Below are 14025 nucleotides of genomic sequence, written 5' to 3'. Positions count from 1 at the left end.
TAAAAAAAACTTATTTTAAGCCAAAAGTTAAAAGCTGGGGTAGGGGTGCTTTTTTTTTTTAGCTTATAAGCTGTTTTAAGTTGACCACATTTTTATCTTTTTGTGCTTAATATTTTTATACAATCTCCAAATTACCCATATAACCCTAACATTTCTTTCTCCCATTTTCCCTTTTCACGTTTGAAATAACAACTTCAGCACTTTTATCCAAACGCATAACTGCTTATTTTAAAAATAAGTTTCAGCACTTTTAAAAGTACTTTTTTAAAGCTGCTTTTATTAAGCCCATCCAAACGGGCCCTAAGTAAGATACATTACATTTTATAAATGATATACTAATCTAATGTACATTTATACACGATACACTAATCTGATGCGCGAGATACATTAATCTGATGTGCGAGATACATTAATCTGATATACGAGATACGTTAATATGATGTGCTGATACATTACTCTAATGTGTGAAAATGAGGAATTTTGGGAATTTGTAAAACTAATAAGGGATAATAATAATAATAAAACTTAAAGGTGTAATTTCGATCATTTTCTCAATATTTCTGATAAATGATATAAGGGATAACTTATATATTATTTTATGAACACGGAAAGTAGAATACAATATATTGACTAATATAATTACCTTCATGAATTAAACGATATTTTTTCCAAAAAAAGAAAAGCAAATATTTTTGAATCTCGATAAGACAAATATTATCACTCATTATTGATCTTTAAAGTACGATTCATACCATATTACTTTATGCATAACTTATCTTCGAACCAAATAAAACCTGATAAAAAAAATTATTTTAGTAGTAAGTTCCCTATAAATAAACTTGACATGATATTATACACTAACATATAAGCATATTGGCTTGAGAAAGGAAAAGCTCAAATATATAATCCTTCTTCCATTGGGAATAATGTTTGATAATTTTTATTTCAATGATCTACAAATTACACTTGCAACCCTTCTAGTTTTTTCTCTATCAATCATTCTATGGACAAGAAATTGGAAAAGTACAAAACTACCCCCAAAAATTCCGGGATCATGGCCAATCATAGGCCATCTTCGTGGCTTTGGCGATGGCGAAAACGTCCCTCTAGCGCGAACATTTGGAAAATTGTCTAATCAGTATGGTCCGATTTTCACTATCAAGTTAGGTATGTATCGATATTGTGTTATTAATAATTGGGAAGCAGCGAAAGATTGCTTCACAATTAATGATAAAGAACTCGCTGCTAGACCAATTAGTCTAGCAGCCGAACATTATGGTTATAATTACGCGAGATTCTCTTTCGCTAATTATGGTCCATATTATTGTCAAGTACGAAAACTCGTGCTACAAAATGTTCTTTCTAGTACTAGACTCGAAAAAGTAAAAAACGTCCGAATTTCCGAGGTGGAAATTAGCATCAAAGAGTTGTATAATATCTGGGGTAAGGGTGAAAATTCAAACACGATTAATATTAGTAAATGGTTCGAAAAATTAACTCTGAATATAATCGTGAAGATGATCGCTGGTAAGAGATACATATCTTTAGAAAAAGACCAAGAGGCACAATGTTTTAGAAGGGCTTTTGCTAAGATTATGTATCTTGCTGGGGAATTTATTTTATACGACGCGATTCCATTCAAGATTTTCAAATATGTGGATTTCCAAGGGCATATTAAGACCATGAAGCAAATTTACAAGGACTTGGATGATATTCTTCAAAGTTGGGTTAATGAACATATGGAGAAAAAGAAAATTGAAGGTGATAATAATAATGAACAAGATTGTATAGATTCAATGCTTTCAGTGACAAAACTTGAGGATTTCAAAGCCTATGGTTATACAAGAGATACAGTTATTAAGGCTATAGTATTGGTATGTTTCTTACACTCTAAAATTATATTTTATCGATTTACTTTTACTTGTCCACTTTAATATTCTTTACGAAACAATGATTAATATGAATATATTATAGTAACATTTATTCATAGTTAACAAAAACTTATGAAATTTGTAATTTAATATTTACGCGGCGGAGAAAGTTTAATAGCTCAATTGATTCGCTATATCTAAACTCTCACCTAAAGGCCACTTTATTGGTGAATGCCCGATTCATCTCATTGTAATATAATTCTCTTTCCATTTTTCCTTTCCTTATTCTCAATTTTTTTTTAAAAAAACTAATATTACGCGGTTATAAAAACTTTTCAATAACATTTATGAAGCCTTTTAATTTAAAAAATTAAATTCTTTTTGAGACACATTACTAAAAAGAGAAAATTGTATATATTCACGCAAACTAGCTAGAAGGGAGGAATTATTAACTTATTTGCTTTACTAGAGTTTAACTTCTATATGCGAAATGATGTAAAAATAAATAAAACATTGGTAATATCAATTTTTTTTAATTATACTGTTAATATGTATAAACTAATTTTTACCATTATACATGTTATTTTAGATTATCTTGATACAGTGTATATAATTACAGATACTATACCAATATCAAGCAAAAGTTAAATACAATTTTTAATACATATTTTGATATAGTATATGTTTGAATCCTTAATTATTATGTTTCAAATATTATTTTTTGCCTTTTTTAATTTAGATGTCTAACTATTTGTACTACTACGAATATTTATGTAGAGTATGATATTAGATGGTTCAGACACAACTGCAGTTCACCTAACATGGCTCATGTCCTTATTATTGAACAATCCTCGCGTCATGAATAATGCTCAAAAAGAAATCGATAGTAAAGTCGGTAAAGATAGATGGATTGAAGAATCGGACATCAAAGATCTTGTCTATCTCCAGGCTATTGTTAAAGAAGCGTTACGTTTATATCCACCAGCGCCTTTGTTAGTTCCACACGAAGCTGTGGAAGATTGTACCGTGGCGGGGTACAACATCCCAAAGGGTACTCGTTTGTTCGCGAACGCATGGAAAATACAACGAGACCCTCGAGTTTATTCAGAGCCTGATAAGTTCATCCCAGAGAGATTCTTGAACGAACATTCAAATGTAGATGCTCGTGGTCAACATTTTGAGTTCATCCCGTTTGGCTCTGGAAGACGATCTTGTCCCGGAATTAATTTCGCGACGCAAGTGGCGCACCTCACGATTGGTCGATTAATTCAAGGATTTAGCTTTGGTACACCATCAAATTTGCCTGTGGATATGACTGAAGGTCAAGGGATTACTATGCCTAAAGCAAAACCTGTGGAAGTTGTAATCACCCCACGTTTGAATTCTATGCTTTATGAACTTTAGTGTAAAAAAAAATCGACCTACGAAGATCGATTTATTTATCTATTTATTACTAGGTCGATATTCACTGTTTTTTAAGTTTTGGCAAAACAAATTCCAGCTGGATCTTTTGGCAAATGCAATACGAAATCTAAGAGCCACTTTTTTCGAACTTTAGGGCTAATGTTTAAAGTAATTATTGTACTAATATATAGTGTGTGTTTTAAACATTTTATGTGATTAAATTATCTCTTTAGTATTCCTTTTTTTCTATCCAAATTTGGTTTTATAGGTCTTTATAAAATTAGTTTTTGATTTATATAATATGGAATTCGAACTTACACCTAAAAGGGCATAGCCAATAGTAGTCTCTCACCCTGTTTCGATATTATTCTTCGATGATGTTCTCTGTGCAAAAGGATTAGAAAGCCAATTGATTATAAAGAAAGAAGTTACCATTTTTCTTCTTTCTTCTTCCAATCAGGACAAGTGGGTTGGTTCGTTTCATCTTCCTATCTACATAATTCTTTATTTTCGTTCATGATCATGTTGGACGAATAGTAGTTGCAGAGAAGTTGAAAGCCACTGAACGGTAAGGAGAGGAGCACCGATTGCACTGCCAATTATGATTGTTATTATTGTTATTTTTACAGAAGTCAAAATATAATATATTTGATTAAAACTCGAAAATCGGATCAAAGAAAATTCAGTTTTGTTCTCAATCATGTCTTGAAATAATTTGTACTATGAATTATTATTTTCTGCCTATAACTATTGATTTTTTTAATTATTTATACTAGCTATCAATTATTTTAGTAATATATATTATCAAGATGGCAAAACTACCAAACAAATCTATGTTATGTTCCTCATTGACAAACGCTAAATTACACAAGTTGTGATCATTATTCCATGATTGTTTCATAAATAAACAGGCCAATATATACTCGATTGGTTATGTTGTGGACCCATATATTTGTCGAAAGAATTGCTATGAACAAATATTTTTATCGTATATGAAAAGGATATATATATATTATATATCGTGATAATCTTGTTCGATGCTATTTTTGAACATAGTAAAGAAAATGAATGAATTGGGTATGAATCCAAATAAGACTAAGAGGAGAGGGTAGGTAAAACAATTTTAGTGAGTTGACATTACATAAATTAAGCATCTAATTCATGTAGACACGCTTGTTTAACACGCATTTGAAGTCAACATGTGCTAGTGAAAAAAGTGTCAAAATGACACAATAAAGTCTCACATGAGGTGTCTAAAATGGATAAAGCCTATTTAAAGTGTCTAAGTGAAAATTACTGTCAACTTTAAGGGCTACGGATGAGTTTGATCAGCCCTTTATATTGTTACCCTATTTGAACGATAAATCGTGCAATTAAATGGTCCAAATTCCAACTAATAAAAGTTGCACAATGGGCCTAGCTTATACAAATGAAAACTCAACAAAAGCCGTTTACATAAAAACTCACATTCACTTCTCATTTTTGGCCCAATTCCTTCATCTATAGTTTAATGGGAAAATTACGCAACAAAACGAACTTATACTATTAAATTACTCATCATAGCTATAGTTTGCTATGATTATCACTCGCGACTAATATTATACATTAATTATGTGGGCTGACTTCGAATTTGTATAATTAGTCATGTTTACATATGTATAATTCGCCATAATATACAAATATATATGTATAATATACAATTATTTAACCTATATACATATACAATTCACCTCTCTCACACTCTCTACCCTCCCTCTCCTAATCTCGCTCGCCTCTCTCCTCCCTCTCCCAATCTCGCTTGCCCTATATACAAATGTATATGTATAATGTACAGTTATATACGTATACAATTCACCTCTCTCCCACTCTCTGCTCTCTGTTGCTCACCTCTTTCCTCCCTCTCCTAATATCGCTCGCCTCTCTCCTCCCTCTCCCAATCTCGCTCGCCTCTCTCCTCCCTCTCCCAAACTCTCTTGCAATATAGCAAATACATATATATAATATACAATTATTTAACCAATTTACATATACAATTCAACCTTTCTCCCACTCTTTTCCCCTCTCTCTCACCTCTCTCCTAGTCTTGCTCGCCTCTCTCCTCGGTATAACATGTAGCTACAAATTGTAATTATTAAACTATAGCTATGAAGAGTAATTAATTATTTTTAAGTGGATATATGTGAAAGTTTCCCTAGTTTCATAGCGCTAACCAGTAACCACTAAGTGCCCGTTTGGATTTGTTATAGTATTTAGAAAAAATTAAATTTAAAATTATCGATTCAAAATCTTTTGAAACACACCAAAGCAACCAATGAACATCCCTACAATTTTCATTGATTAATTCATTACATAATTAATGAATTAATAGTAGAAATAGTGTATGGTTTGTTATCTCAAAAATGATCGATCAAAGTAATTGAGTAACTAACATCGAAAAGAATTATATACTTGTAAAAAATAATTCACAATTTCTTTTAATTTTTGAAACAAGAAATTATTTGATATTTACAGTACGATTTTGATAAGTAATATTGAGTAATAAATTATAAAAATTTTATACAAAATTTTAGATACGACATTTACAAGAAAATGTATATAAAAATTATAAAAAAGGCCTATGTTTGATGACAAATTTCAATTATTATTTGAAGTATGTATTGATTCAATATTTTTGAGTTCGGTATAAGTAATAAAGCGTTGTTTTTACATTATTTTTAAGTGTCAAGTATATTTTTGTATCTAATTTTTGATGATACATTTTTTTATTTGATTTATCACTATTATCATTATTGTTATTATTTCCGTCAAATCTAACCTAATGTATTTTAGTAAGTACTCGATGATGACTAAAAATGTTAATTTGGACAAAGTTAATGTATCTAAACTGTTAAATGTAATACTTAAAGGATTATTTTGAACTTACCCTCAAACAAAATGGACCATTTTTGTTATTTTTCTTCATAACCCTTCAATGGCTTCTTCGAGCTCTTTTCACCTCTGTTGATAGCTCGAGCTTTAAATTCTTTTCTGTGTGGAATTTGGTACTGCAAATTTAGGATTTTGACTGTTAATTACTGAAATTTATTTTTTCCTCTCCAGTTTTTAGCTTCTCAATGGATTTGGAGTCGACTTATGAGATTGATCGTGTCGCCGGATTCATATCGGCGAGAGGTTTCCGACGAGTTGCTCTTCAGGTAAACATTTTGTTTCTTCAATTTTATTGTTTTTTGTTTGTTAGAAATAAAAAAAATTGAATTTGTCTCCATAAACCCATACAAAACCCTACTAATACTATTATGTATTATTTCCAGTTAAGCCGAATAACATAAAGTTGATGTTGTTAGTACTCGATCAATTTCATAATATTTGTCTTTTAGTTTGTGCATTATTTTAGTGTTCTTAGCTTCACATTTTGCAAAAAGATATGTTATTTAGCAAATTGTTTGGTTATAAGCTTGGACTGTTGTGGGAGAAAAAAAGCTTGAAAAAACACAAACCGTAGTAGTGATTTGGTGTGTGGATGTTTTGGCACCAGTGGTTTTATAGCATATAGATATATATTTGTTTTTATTTTTATTTCGTATTATGAGGTTATAAATGAGCTTAAATGAAGTGAGGATTTATATAACGGACCCTAACTTGTTTTGGATTGAGGTGTAGTTGTTGCTGTTGGTTCTCTAGCATACGACGTTTTAGTGAAAGAATTTAAGATGGTACCATTTTTGACTGTAATGTTGGTGAGAGGCTATGTATGGTTCATGTATGTTTGCAATCAAAGCATGTAGCACGAATAGGAGTTGAGACAAAAAACTCTTTATGTAACAGGGGTCAATTTCAGATGTGACCAAATAAAAATGAGATTACTGTCCGCATATTTAACCACTCAGTGATATGAAAGAAGAAGGGGTGAAATCATCTTTTCTAATAATTATTCAGACCTGCTTCTACAATGTGAGGGATTCTCCGTATCATTGCTAGTTTAATCATGACTTCTTTGCGGAGATATTTGATACACAGCTCAAATTTTACTTGTTTATATCAACTTGTTCATAGATTCAAAGTTCTTTTCATATATAATGTCTTCAAAAAGAACAAAATATGACTGTAGAGAACAAAAGTTTTTTCTTTTTCTTTCTGTTTCTTTTTCTTTTCCATATCGTTCGAGGTGTAGTAGAGTTGCTTGGTAAAGGTGCTAGTTATGGATGATCACCGGTGTTTGAATGTAACATGATATGCTTTGTTTAAACTGTTAGTTCCCAGATAATTTGTTGAAAGATTCCACGAGGATAGTTGCTGCTCTACATGAAAAACTTCGCTCGTTCAGTCAGTTACATGCTGGAAGGAATGGAGATGCAAAGGATGTTAAGCTGTATGTAATGGCGGATACCATGTATGGAAATTGCTGTGTCGATGAAGTTGGAGCATCTCATGCCAATGCGGACTGCGTTATCCATTATGGTCATACTTGCTTCAGTCCGTGAGTATCGCATGTTTATGATTTTTATCCCACTTTATAACTTCTTTTGGGATTCTTTCGGAACAGTTGACAATGTTAGTGTTTGGATCTGACTATTTCTGCTGTAGGACATCAACTCTTCCCGCATTTCTTGTCCTTGGAAAAGCTTCTCTAAATGTGCCACTATGTGCTCAAACACTATGCAAGTATACCATAAAAACTGGCAAACCTATTTTGGTATGAATTATGATTAACTGCTACTTCCTATTCTATTGTTTGCTTCTGCTGTTCTGCATAAGTTTATCATTGGGAAGTTGAAATAAGCTTATCTTGTCTAGTGCAATACTAGCTTGAATTTTTTTTCTGTCTTTTGTTGTTTTGGTAAAAATTGGTACACTTTTTGGACTCAAACTAAAAGCTTGTAATGAGCTATTAGTGTTTGGTCAGTGATTGTTGGTTTTATATCAATTTGGTTTAGTTAAGTGGTTAATTTGAGTTTTTAGGATGCCGTAATTGGGAAATCGACAGTATAGTGCAACTGATTGGCAAGTTTGAAGGAGTAGGTCCACCCCTGAGTGATAGGTTATGCAGGAAAGCAAGAAAATACTGGATCTTTACGGTTAAATCCTGTTACAACAGTGATCAATGGAGCTCATTCATCTTTAGGGGTGACCAGTGACCACGCAAAGCAATGTGGAGCAGTTAAGCACCTTTAAAGGTTGTATGCTTCACCTGACATGTTTAGTACAGCCACAGACATATCTCGAGAAAATGGGAATCAGTATTTGCAGCAGATGTTACCTATGTGAAATAGCAGTGGAAGATTCTGGGCATCTATTACTGCATTATCAAGTATTCTGGTAGTTGTGGATTTTATCCAGTAACTTCTTTGGGGGTCAATTGGGCTATACCTTGTATCCTGGATAGGCCAGTAGTGGCTGGAAAAATAAGAGGATAAAGCTCTAGGCATTGCGGAGAACTTTTCCCCATTGCATATTATGGACAATTTGGAAGAAGAGGAACTCCAGATATTTTGAGGATATTTTGGGAAAATGGCTTTTGAATCCACTCTATAAAATTTAGATGTTTACAATCTTTTGAATTTTGGTGCAATCTGAAGATCACCTTGATAATCTTTTGGACTTTTTAGACTCCGTACAGTAAAAGGAAACAGATGCAAATACAATGTACTTGTACAGATATGAGTACTCATTTGTATTGTTTTTGTGAAAAAAATACTTACCTTTATCAAGACAAATTGAACTAACCCTTGAAAACTTACCTGAAAAGTTCCTAATTCTTGGAATTCTGATTATATTTATTACATAATCTTTAAGAATGATCTGTAGCATACTCTTAATGATTTTCTTGTCAATAGCATAATCATAAAGAATGTTCTATGCAATATCCTTGATAATTTTCTTGATTTTTAATAGGATGCTGCAATGATGCTAATTTTATCAATGTTTAGGTCTATTTTAAAGGTAGAATTCATCATGTTGCATTACTTGTGTTTTACTTCGATATATGATTCATAAAGCTTGGGGTTTTTTACCATCAGGATTTTTGATTAATCATACAGCAATAAGAGCTGTCAGAATTTTCAAATTCTCTATCAGACATGTTAAGGACACCAAAAAAATTGGTATCTAAATTCTACAATAAAATTGTCTTAAAAGTGTTTCTGCTAATGACTGCAGGTTCTTTATGGACTTGAATATACACATACAATCACAGAAATTAAAGCATCAGTGGGCGCTCAAGTATGCTCCGAGCTGGAAGTTCATTATGCTGATATTATTTCTCCAATCATAACTCCACCAGAGACTTTTAGCTCGATGAATGAGCAACCAGAACTAAGTGATGGTCAATGTGCAAATGGCTGTTCTATTGAGGTGAATGATGCAATATATTGTGTTGGAGGGTTGACGTGGTCGTTACCAGTGGGACACAGGATTGAGGACTACTTGATTTTCTATGTTGGTTCAGATGACCCAGCCTTTGCAAATATACTAATGACATACAATGCTTGTGAAATAGGTGTGGGTTTTACTTTCTTGTATGTAAAGTTGTCAGTCTTTGCCTCTTAATTGTTTGGCTTTGAAGGCCATGTTTCAGATGTATTAGACTTGCCTCTGTTTCTCCTTGCTGGAAATCTTCTCACTTAGTGTTCTAAGACTGCAAAAATCCTCCATCTATTACTATCTATTTTCATATCTCTTTCTACATCCCAATCTCATCAAGATAAGATTATCATTTTTTTTCCTTTGCTGGTCTGTTAAGAGGTGTTTTAAACTTTTTGTCAGTTCTCTCTGTTCATATTCTTAATCCAAATGGTTCTCCTAGTCATTAATAATGTTTGAAGATGAAATTACTAACTTTTTATGTTGCTAAAAGTTCTCTCTTTCAATTCTTCTAAAAGAAATGGAATAAAGGAATTATTGTCTCTTCTATAAGAAAATTCGTTTTTTCAGTAGGATTTCTATGTAGACAGTTCTATCTTTTGCTGATAAATTTTATTCTAGTTCTGTCTTTTCGATGTTACTGATTGTTGTGTCTATGTTTTCTGAGTTATTCCCAGTCAGATATGATGCTACTGAAGATAAGTTGGTGAACGAGTTTTCTCAGCAGAAAAGGATTCTTAAGCGTAGGTATTATGTGCAACTTTTTTGTATCATTCCCTTTGTTACAACTGACAGATTAGGTTAGCTCTCTCTTTCTAGGTATGCATGCTTTTAACATTATTTCGTGGTTCCCGAACTAATGATGTCTCTGCAGGTATTTCCTTATTGAGAAAGCAAAGGATGCTAGCATCATAGGGATCTTGGTAGGAACACTTGGAGTAGGTACTTTCTAGTATAAATATTTGGACTTTGTAGGTTCTGATCTGGTGCAATTTGGAAGTTGCATGATTCATATGTTTTACTCCTTTGCAATAGGTAGATTAAGGCTTTTATTTTTCTATTGCTGGTGCAGCTGGTTACCTCCACATGATTCATCAAATGAAAGACTTGATTACACGAGCTGGCAAGAAAGCCTATACTTTTGTTATGGGGAGACCTAACCCTGCAAAGCTTGCCAACTTCCCTGAGGTAAATCACCAAAGTTGCATGATGTTCAGTGGTAGTCTCGTCATTTATGGGTTTGCTGAAACTCTTTTGTATTTTTGCAGTGCGATATCTTCGTTTATGTTTCTTGTGCACAAACTGCTCTATTGGATAGTAAAGAGTTCTTAGCTCCAGTTATTACTCCTTTTGAAGCAATGATTGCTTTCGGCAGGTAGTATTTCGAACTCCTTTTTAATGTTTGGCCCACTCACATTTTTGTAATGATTTAGTCTTCTGTTAGTCCTACGCATATAAAAGATAATTATCTTGTTAGCTTTCTTCCACCACTTCTGGAAGCTCATTCCATTACGTTTGATGGAGTAGCTGGGTTATGTAGCTTCTTGATATTGGACAAAAGTAGGAATTGAATAGGCAGTGACAGTTCATGCGGCCATATCCTTCTAAGATATGAAGGTTTTATAAGCTCTTTAGTATAAGCTGACAAGATAGGGTTGCTCTTAGTGCTGATAGCTCTTGACTTCTAACTAAGTGGCTGGGAGTTTTGAGTAAGCCGGAGGGGGAGGGGAATGTAAAAAAGGAACTTCAGCCTAAACTAATATGACATTTTCACCTTTAATATTTATTCATTAGGATCCTTTGAATTGTTACTACTTTCAATTCGTAATTCTGTCATATAATGATTTCCAAAAGCCATCCAAGTGATATTATTAAAGATAGTCAATGCAGAGTAATGAGGAAAGAATTGAAGTTTCTTCTTTACAAGTGCATGCCAGCCTCTATTGTGGTTACATTTGGAAAAATGCATCTGGTTAAATAACGTGCTTCAATAAATTGGAAAAATCATGAAATATATCATTAATAGTCACATTTATTCAGACAAGCTGGCGATTAACAAAGCAAGCAACCTTTTAAAACTGTTTAATCAATTTTTAACAGAGGAAGCGAATGGACTGGGGCTTATGTGACAGAATTTCGGGATTTGATTACTTCTTCCCCCATGGAAGCGAAAAACCAGTCAGAAGCTCGGTTTTCTTTCATTCAGGGCGGATACGTGGAAGATGTTGAACAGCAAGGTGCATTGTTTTGTTTTCATTTATTTTTTGGGGTTCAAGATGAATATAAATCTACCTTAGAACTGTGCATGCATAGCTTCTGTCCAGATATGAAAACTGTCAACTATCACTTCTTCAATGAGTTCTGTCCATTTTTCATTTGCTTTTGATAAGTGTGATTTTGATTATGAATGTTATGAGATAAGTAATTAATTACAACATAAGTTTATTGATGGTCCTTTAAAGTTCATAAATTAGGTTAGTTTTAAGATACTGTAGTTTTCATGATATTTTAGGGTCTTGGACATTCTCTCTTTGTCTATTCACCCGAGTAAGTAGAGTCTTTTTGATCCTGCAAATTCAATTCTTGCTTATTCCATAGCTGTGTTTCCAATACTTGTATTCGGGTGAGGGCTTTCAGAAAAAGCAAAGATCTATTTCGTTTTTTGATTTCTATTGATCTTGTCGTGTGCCCGTGATTACTTCTGACTGTATGGTGCCTTTTTTTTAAGAAGAAAATCATTACTTGAAGGCATTCTTCTTATTAAAGTTTTAAATATGTCTTCTCTTCTTCAGAGGTTGAAGAAGTTGAAGATGGAGTTTCTGCTTTAGTGAACATCACAGAGAAGGCTTTGCGTGTTCGTGACAAAGACTCACAAACTCTAATGCCCGGAACAGCTAAATCTGGTGCAGAGTACTTCGCGACTAGGTCATATCATGGCCTTGACATTCATCCTGAAAACAATTTCTCCGAGCCGTTTTTGATTGGTAAAAGTGGGAGGGCATCAGGATACAAGAATGAAACTGTACAAAAAAGTTAGCAATTGGAACCACTATACACATTAAGATGAATTTGTGGAAGATGCAGCAGACATACAAAGCCACTCTAAAAGATTTGTAACATCAGCAGCTATTTATGCCTTTTGGTCTCAAATGGCTATTTTGTTTCTTCAGTCATTATGTGTATATATAGTTTTGATGATCTTACTACCTATAAATTTCTTTTTGACAATTTTGGGATATTTTCTTCCACATTCTTTTGTTTTGGTAGTCATATATTTAATAGATGAACAGCTCCATCTTTGTATTGGTAGTTTGGTGAGTGTTTTTTTTTTTTGCATTTACTCAAATTGTCATGAACTTCTCAATTTAAAACTACTTTTTTCATTCATTGAGATATCGAAACGGAAAATCTTAGTAGCTGAGTTTGTTGACTATCAAAATTTCCACACTATTGGTAAGAGTTTGATTTTCCCTCCTTGTTATGCCCTCCCATGGTTAAGGACGTAAGAATTTTATTCGAGTTTGTGATAGACATATATGTCTTCTTTTATATATACACCTTATCATTGAATTATGTAGTTAACTAATACATTTTTTCACCTCAATTTATGACATAAACATGAAATTGTAGTATAGTTTTGTTGTAATGATTTGAGTACGAGACTTTCTTTTACCATTTACAATACCAGATGATTAAATTTGAAAAAAAAAATCACACAAAAAGAAAAACATTACATGTCATTTTGTCAACGGAACACGTTAAAATAAGCTAGAAATTGTAGAAAAGGACACAAATGGTCCCTTATCTTTAGCAATAAGTTTAATATAGTCCCTTAAGTATCACTTGAGTAGTTTTGGTCCTTTAAGTTTGACAAAAAGTGAGCAATTTTAGTTTTCATTAGATATTTACCGATCTTTGATTATAAAATTAAAATTCAATCCGAACTGTGAAAATAAAAAAATACGAAAATAAGTCTGAAAAATACTTTAACATTGGTCAAAATTGTTGTTACGATACTAAACTTTATGGAAGATCTTTTACCCCTAAGCTATTTAATAGTGTTAAAGGTATATATGTGCCCACGTGTACACGTCACTATTTATCATTATGCAGTATTTTTTATGCTCATGTGAACACATATTTACCTTTAAAATACACTATTAAATAGTACACGGGATGAAAGGTCCTTCCCAAAGTTTGTACAATTTCGATCAAAATTCGAATATATTTTTGACTTTTTTCCCAAAAAAATACTATTCAATGGGAACTCACATTTGGAAGTATGTATTTCGTATTTTATACTATTTTTGGTTTATTTCAAAAGTATACAATAACTTTTGAGATTCAAATTTTTGATTGAAAAATTCTCTAGTTCCGATTGAATTTATCA

At 32.5% G+C, this 14025-nt stretch overlaps 2 protein-coding genes across 2 annotated transcripts; both read left to right on the top strand.

Moving 5' to 3' along the window:
- The first annotated feature begins 763 nt into the window (after positions 1-763).
- Positions 764-3481, top strand: LOC101264988 (nicotine N-demethylase CYP82E4). The gene is made up of 2 exons (XM_004249329.5): positions 764-1874; positions 2649-3481. Exons 1-2 carry the CDS (start codon positions 927-929, stop codon positions 3273-3275), a joined length of 1575 nt encoding a protein of 524 aa, XP_004249377.1. The 5' UTR covers positions 764-926; the 3' UTR covers positions 3276-3481.
- Positions 3482-6202: 2721 nt separating this feature from the next.
- On the top strand, positions 6203-12944 carry LOC101264686 (uncharacterized). The gene is made up of 10 exons (XM_004249328.5): positions 6203-6469; positions 7529-7752; positions 7860-7968; positions 9432-9771; positions 10313-10382; positions 10510-10577; positions 10708-10823; positions 10904-11010; positions 11736-11872; positions 12428-12944. The coding sequence occupies exons 1-10, from the start codon at positions 6389-6391 to the stop codon at positions 12670-12672; spliced, it is 1497 nt and encodes a 498-aa protein (XP_004249376.2). The 5' UTR covers positions 6203-6388; the 3' UTR covers positions 12673-12944.
- Positions 12945-14025: the final 1081 nt, after the last annotated feature.

This window comes from Solanum lycopersicum, chromosome 10 (assembly GCF_036512215.1).
Source record: "Solanum lycopersicum chromosome 10, SLM_r2.1".
In the NCBI taxonomy this organism is placed as follows: Eukaryota; Viridiplantae; Streptophyta; class Magnoliopsida; order Solanales; family Solanaceae; genus Solanum; species Solanum lycopersicum.
The sequence above is the reverse complement of the archived record's forward strand: the minus strand, read 5'-3'. Positions and strand labels throughout refer to the sequence as shown.

Coding starts and splice junctions, on each gene's coding strand:
- LOC101264686 (XM_004249328.5), top strand. CDS start 6,389: ATGGATTTGGAGTCGACTTATGAGATTGATCGTGTCGCCGGATTCATA. Junction 6,470..7,528: donor TCCGACGAGTTGCTCTTCAG/GTAAACATTTTG, acceptor TTAAACTGTTAG/TTCCCAGATAATTTGTTGAA. Junction 7,753..7,859: donor GGTCATACTTGCTTCAGTCC/GTGAGTATCGCA, acceptor TTTCTGCTGTAG/GACATCAACTCTTCCCGCAT.
- LOC101264988 (XM_004249329.5), top strand. CDS start 927: ATGTTTGATAATTTTTATTTCAATGATCTACAAATTACACTTGCAACC. Junction 1,875..2,648: donor TTATTAAGGCTATAGTATTG/GTATGTTTCTTA, acceptor ATATTTATGTAG/AGTATGATATTAGATGGTTC.